The 6,405-nt window shown below is 47.5% G+C and overlaps 1 protein-coding gene across 2 annotated transcripts in view; it reads left to right on the top strand.

Annotated features, from left to right (window-relative positions):
- KCNH8 (potassium voltage-gated channel subfamily H member 8) overlaps positions 1–2,601 on the top strand; it is a 462,169-nt gene extending 459,568 nt beyond the window's left edge. For both annotated transcript variants that reach the window (XM_004003423.6, XM_060406713.1), the window contains one exon: positions 346–2,601. In XM_004003423.6, the coding sequence (XP_004003472.3) occupies positions 346–1,044 (699 nt within the window). In that variant the 3' untranslated portion in view covers positions 1,045–2,601. The remainder of the gene's footprint in view (positions 1–345) is intronic.
- Positions 2,602–6,405: the final 3,804 nt, after the last annotated feature.

Here is a 6,405-nt window from a genome sequence, read left to right on the forward strand (position 1 = left end):
TTGCCTAAAAGTTCCAGGATGAACTTTTAGGCTGACCCAATGTGTGTAGCTGAATCACTTTGTTATCCATCTCAAACATTATACATCAACAGTATTTCAATTAAAAAATAATAAAGGTATAAAAATTTTTTAAAAAACAGACTACAGCTTTCCAGGTCTCCTCAGAATGAGGATGGCTTTAGATCAGGTGCTCAGCTTCCTCAGTCACCTTAGGGTTTGGCTTGAGTTGGAGGCGAAGCCGTTTTTCGGACCTTCTTACTGAGAAACCGCCCCTCCCTTCCTCATGCTCTGAGATCACAGCCCTGCGGTCTGACCGCTGCCTTCTGCTCTGCTTTGTCCACGCAGGTAACCACGCTGACTCAGGAGGTCTCCCAGCTCGGCAGGGACATGAAGACGGTGATGCAGCTTCTCGAGCACGTCCTGTCTCCGCAGCAGCAGTCCCGGCTTTGCTCTCTGCACACCGCCTCTCTGCGTCCCTCCAGTTTCCAGGGCGGGATGACCTGGAGCACACACCAGCCCTGTCTGCACTTGCAAGCCGCTGGTGCCGCCTACACCCCAGCCCAGCTCTGCCAGGGGAGTGTCACCCCCGAGAGATGGAGTGTGGGGCCCTCCTCGGCGGGGGGCAGCCCCCTGCAGACGGGAGCCCAGGAGCAGAGTCCTGCGGGCGTGGAGCTCCGCGCCTCCCCGAGCCTGGATCACGCGCCTGCCCACTGCCAGGTGGTCCAGGAAGGTCGCCTGCAGCTTCTCAGGTGCATCTCCCCACAGTCGGACACGACGCTGACGCCGCTGCAGTCCATCTCGGCCACCCTCTCCTCCTCCGCTTGCTCCTCCTCAGAGACCTCTTTGCACCTGGTTCTCCCCAGCAGATCAGAGGAGGGCAGCTTGGGCCAGGGAGCCGTGAGTTCCTTCAGTCTGGAAAACCTGCCGGGATCTTGGGAGCGGGAAAGGCGGGCATCCATCTCCACCGATCCCCTGGAGAGCTTTCCGCTGGAAATGGTCTCAAGCACAGCAGAAAGGAAAGATGGCAGAGCCGGGCACGTATGATGTCAGTGCAGCTCACCGGTGCCCGCCTCCCCGTCACTGCGGGATGCCAGCCTGGGGTGGCCTTGCTAGCCCGTGGCAGCGTGACAACTGGGCAGACCCGTGGAAAATGGGACCAGGCCAGGGCAGAACCACCTCCATCCTGCAGCAGACACTTCCTACATCCTAGAGACAAAATAGGACCCTTTTCCTGTGCAGGTATTAACCTACTGGTCTGTTTGACAGACTTTGGTGAAAGTCCAAAGACCCTGAGGGTCTGAGCAGCTATAGGTCCCAGACGAAGAATGTGTGGACTCGTGTCCTGGGTGGCTTTTCAGAAGAGCAGCAAAGGTTTTTTCCTGAGTGCCTGCGTGTCACTCCTGAACAATATCCATATTGTGGGCCCTGGGAGTACACAGTTCCTGCTGACCTACTTTTCAAAAATAGAAGGCGAGTGGACAATTATCACGGCATGTCATCTCCTAGACAATCAGTCACACAGAGCTGGTGGCCAGCGGTCAGCTATTGCACGTTATTTGCCATGTAAATGAATATGTCTTTATTTATCAGAAAAGAGAGGCTATTTTTATATCCTTGGTATGAAATATGTATTTAAACTATTTAAACTATTTATAAAGAAATGAATGTTTTCTTTTCATTTTGGTAAAAAAAAAAAAAGCTTGCTGTTTTAACAAGAAATGCACTACTGTTACGTCTAGTAGATCAAAAATTATTATTAAGAGGACGTAGTTTTGAAAGGAAGCCCACCCCCTTTTATCTGCATGCAGTTTGCAACAAATGTATCCTCAAGCTTCTGGGTTACAAAAAAAAGTGAGATCTTATTTTATTAAGGAGATAAAAACCCAGTCAGAGCATCTGGTATGGTGGGGGGTGGGGGCAGAATCCACCCGACCTCTGGGGACTTGTGGAAAGTCCTGACTTGAGGCTACCCCTGCCATGCCCATATACGTGTTTTTCCTCCAGCCACCTTATGTGTGGTTCTGGAACCCAGAACTGGTCTGGGGAATATGAGACCGCAACCACACTGGACTATTTTGGCCTCAAAATGAGGAAGGAAACCTTGAGTGTGTTCTTCCTCTGTGCTTATCTTTCAGGAGAGCTTGTATAGACCGGTGAACATTCCAAAATGAAGCCAGAACTTCTGAACTCTAACTTGTAAAAGGGCTGCCAGCTTGCTTTGGATCAGCACTTTAATTTTTTTTCTTGAAAGCTCTCAACAGTGCTGTGAGTTATGAAGAGCAGGTGTTTTCTTTCTCATTTTGCAGAGAGAAAAAAAGAAATAAAGTCCCAGCAATTATACAGCTAGGATGCTGGAGATAGTCTAGAACCCATAATGCTTTCTACACCTCAACCAACATCCAAATTCAGATGCTGGCATGGTAATAGTTTAAATGCTTTTGCTTCAGGTTTATTATGGTTAAGAATGTGTAAGGCCTCATCAATTAAGATGTTCTTAGAGAATATACTGAATTCACCTTCTGGAGTCCCCTGTTCCCATTTCCCACTGCAAAGAATAAGTAATGTGAAAGTTGTATTATTAAAGACATCTACACAAAGCAAGACTTCTGGTGTGTGACTCTTATACCCTAAAATTGGCTAGAGCAGCAGAAAGAAAATAAAGCTTCTCTTAAAAAAAGTGAAAGCTGTACATGTGTCTGAGGCAGGTCTTTTAAGAATCTATCTTCTGTTCCCCCAGTTCCAAAATTCAGTCTCTCCTCACCCAAGTGAATGGGAAAACTGAGGACAAAGCAACATGCAGGGTTTAACATGTATTTGTAGCCACACTTTTTGCTCATCGTGACCTACAACATCATTTTAAGTACAATTCCAATAGATCTCACTGGTGTGGGTTCTGCCGTCTTTCTGGAAAAGCAGCACGGCCATCACTGAGGCTTAATAACAAAGCCTGACATTCTGATCTGGGAGTAGACTACGTACCAACACCTGTTTAAGGAGTAAGACCTTACGTTTCCTTACATAATAGTCAGACAATGTTAAAGTTATTATTTTATTCCCATTTTGTAAATGAATAATTGGGACACAGATGTTTTTAGCCTGCCTAGTCACACTGCTTTGAGTAACAGCCTCAATACCCCCACGGCCACTCTGGGCACCCCTCCTTTCACGGTCAGACCTAGTCCTGCTGCCTTTTGAAGTTGTACTCGTCATTAATGTCCCTGGAAATCCATGAATAAAATAAAAATTTTTTGGTGTTTTTTAAGCACACCTATGGGGTAAATTGGGCTTCCCAGGTGGCGCTAGTAGTAAAGAACCCGCCTGCCAATGCAGGTTGGATCCTTGGGCTGGGAAGATCCGCTGGAGGAGGACACAGGCAACCCACTCCAGTACTCTTTCCTGGGGAAATCCCATGGACAGAGGAGCCTGGTGGGCTACAGTCCATGGGGTCACAGAGAGTCAGACAAGACTGCAGGGGCTGAGCATGCATTCACGGGATAAATCAGCCACACTTTGGGGATTTTGGAAAGTCCTAGTGACACGCCTGGAAATATGCCCATGATTTTCTGCCGGGGTCCAGCCCCAGTGGATCCAGGGAATTTGAAGGGGGAATGGAGTCGGCATCTGGGAAAGGACTATTTAATTAGAAATATAAAGAGATTAGGAGAGAATAGTGTAGTAGGAAAATTAGTGGAGAAAAGAGGCTGAATAACTTGGTTTACGTGGAAAACCAATGAAGTTCCAAGACAAGGAACTTGCACCATCTACATTAGGCCGCCGGCGCCCACTTGAATAGCGGACGGTTCCCCGCCTTGGGCTCCCTCTCGTGTGGGTCTTAGAAGCCAGGGCAAATAAGTAGACTAGGTGAGCCTCCACATTCCAAGGGATCAGCTTGAAAAGGAGAGGGAGGGAGAGGGAGAAAGAGAGAGAGAGAGAGTCGACATGGGAGGAGCCAGATTTCTAAGAAACCAGCTCAAGAAGCTGGTGTGAGAAGCTGGTCCCTCCTTTATTGTTCAGGAAAGCTTTTTATACTTTTGGTTGTACATAGAGATCAATGGATAAAGCAAAATTATTCAGCATCAGCAGCCCTGACTCTTATCGAGACCAGGCTTTCTCTCTGCATACCTAGCTGTATACACAAGTCTTAGGTGATTTACATCATCTTCCGGCCAAAAGGCCTATTAGCATTTTATGGCCCTTTTCTGATAAGGATCTGCCAACCAGAAAACTTATTTGCCTTAATAGTGTTGTTCTTTTCCAAAATCTGGTGCCACTCTCAAAAAGCACTAATTAAGGTTACATTCTTACATAGCAAGGACACAACAATTTATAACAAAGAAAGAGGAGTACAGTGATTTATAACAAAGAGAAAGTTTACTAACTCAAAAGTCTAGTGTTCCTAACATCAAAACTACCATATTCCTTTTTCTATATCCCAATTACATTGATGAATATCCTTCAGGTGCCTAAAAGACAAAGAATATGGAGGCCTGGCAGCAGTCATTGACTCAACAGTGAAACCCATCACCAATATAATTTTTGGCTTTTTAGAAAAAGCTCTATATCTTTAAGATGCTTTAAGCTTCATGCCTCTCGTGGTTGGGGGCCGTAAAAAATTCACATGCATAGTTGTAAAAATCCAGACAGACCGGTCAGGTAATTTAGAAAGCTATCAGAGGGGTTTAAGCGAGACATTCTTTTTATATGCAGGAGACTGTTAACTGGAGCTCTAAGTTAACTCTTTCCAGAGAAAGGTGGCCGGGGATAGCCCCCTGTTATGTCAGAAGAGTGGAGAGCACAGTACAATAAAGCAGGCAGACTCTGGTTTTGGGGGTAGATGCTCAGGAAAATCCAGGGGGACCCCTGAGGCCTGATCTCAGCCTTTGCCTTTTGCCAGGCCCCCTTCCTCATGACCTTTGCCACGGGCGGGATTCCCCATGCTGGCTCCCAGCAATTCTCCAGCCAGTCACCTTCCCTGTGCCTACTCCTGACAGCTGACTTAGTGGGTGTAAGACCCAACTGCCCACCGTGAGCAGGTCTGCAGCTGGACAGGAATGAGCAAGCACCAGGGAGTATTGCAAAAGGGCCCCTGCCGCCTGTGAATCAGCCCCACTGTATCCCGTATTAACCTGTCCCCTCGCCAGCATCGGGCTTCCCTCGTAGCTCAGTTGGTAAAGAATCTGCCTGCAATGCAGGAGACCCAGGTTCGATCCCTAGTCGGGAAGAGCCCATGGAGAAGGGAATGGCAGCCACTCAGTGCTCTTGCCTGGAGAACCTGGTGGACAGAGGGCCTGGTGGGCTACAGGCCACAGGATCACAAGCATCCGACATGACTGAGTGACTAAGCCACCATCATCACCGTTATGCTGACAGACAGCACTCTCCCATATCCAGGGCAGCTCAGAATGGTGCGTTTGGGGTTTTCTCTGTGTGGTTGTGTGTGTGGTGATGTTATTCTAGGAAATGCGGGTTCCACATTCCCCCAGATGTTTGCCTCTCTGAGCACTGTGGCTGTGCCAGCGGCAGAGCCCGTGCGCCCCACGAGACACGTGTTCGTATCCCCACCCTTGCCTCTCCTCCCCGCTCTCTGCCGAAGACGCGAAGCAGGGATCTAGCAAGAAGGGAAGCACAGGTGTTCTTGGTCAAGCGTATTTTCTTTAAGATAATATTGGGGACTGAAGTCTTCTGTGTAGTTCCATTTAAGAGAACCAGACAGATTATATTAGACTTTATTTTGAGACAACGTAAGAAGACATTTCTGGCAACTTAAGTTACTTACAAATGGAGTTTATTGTGTAAGAGGCGATAAAAATCAAAAACAAAGTGTTCTTTCAGAGGCTGCTTAACTATCTGACAGGAATATTGTTTTCCAGATGGTTCTGTATGAGCTGGGAATCTAGCAGGATACCTAGAGCAGGACCACATGAGGTAGTTGTTTGAAATGCCAGGAAAATCTGGCTTCAACCCAGTCCCTTTGAATGGGGTCTGGGAATCAGCCGTTTGGTAAACTCCCTGGTGACTTACACGCATTAACGATTGGGAAATATTTGTCTAGAGTCTATAGTAGTACAAGGTTGAGTCCTAGGTAATTTATACACAAGTGGGCCAGCACCTAGATTTCATTAAGGACAGCCTCGGGTCTATAACTGTACAGTAGAGAGGCTTGGTTAACACCTGTATCAGGAGTTCTCAAATTTCCGTTTGAATAATGGATTTCTGGGTGTTGCACAGTGAGGCCAGACAGTACTGAAACACTGGAGTCTGGGACAGGGAGAGGCTGATTACAAGGTCACGCTCACGCCTACAGAGCCCCAAAGTTACTGAAAGCTTTCCGCAAAGCCCGTTTAAAGCAAACAGGAGGGGCTCGGTTAGTTGTTGCAAACATCTTGGTGTCAGAGCCTTTCTTCT

The sequence above is a fragment of the Ovis aries genome, chromosome 1 (genome assembly GCF_016772045.2).
Source record: "Ovis aries strain OAR_USU_Benz2616 breed Rambouillet chromosome 1, ARS-UI_Ramb_v3.0, whole genome shotgun sequence".
Classification (NCBI taxonomy): Eukaryota; Metazoa; Chordata; class Mammalia; order Artiodactyla; family Bovidae; genus Ovis; species Ovis aries.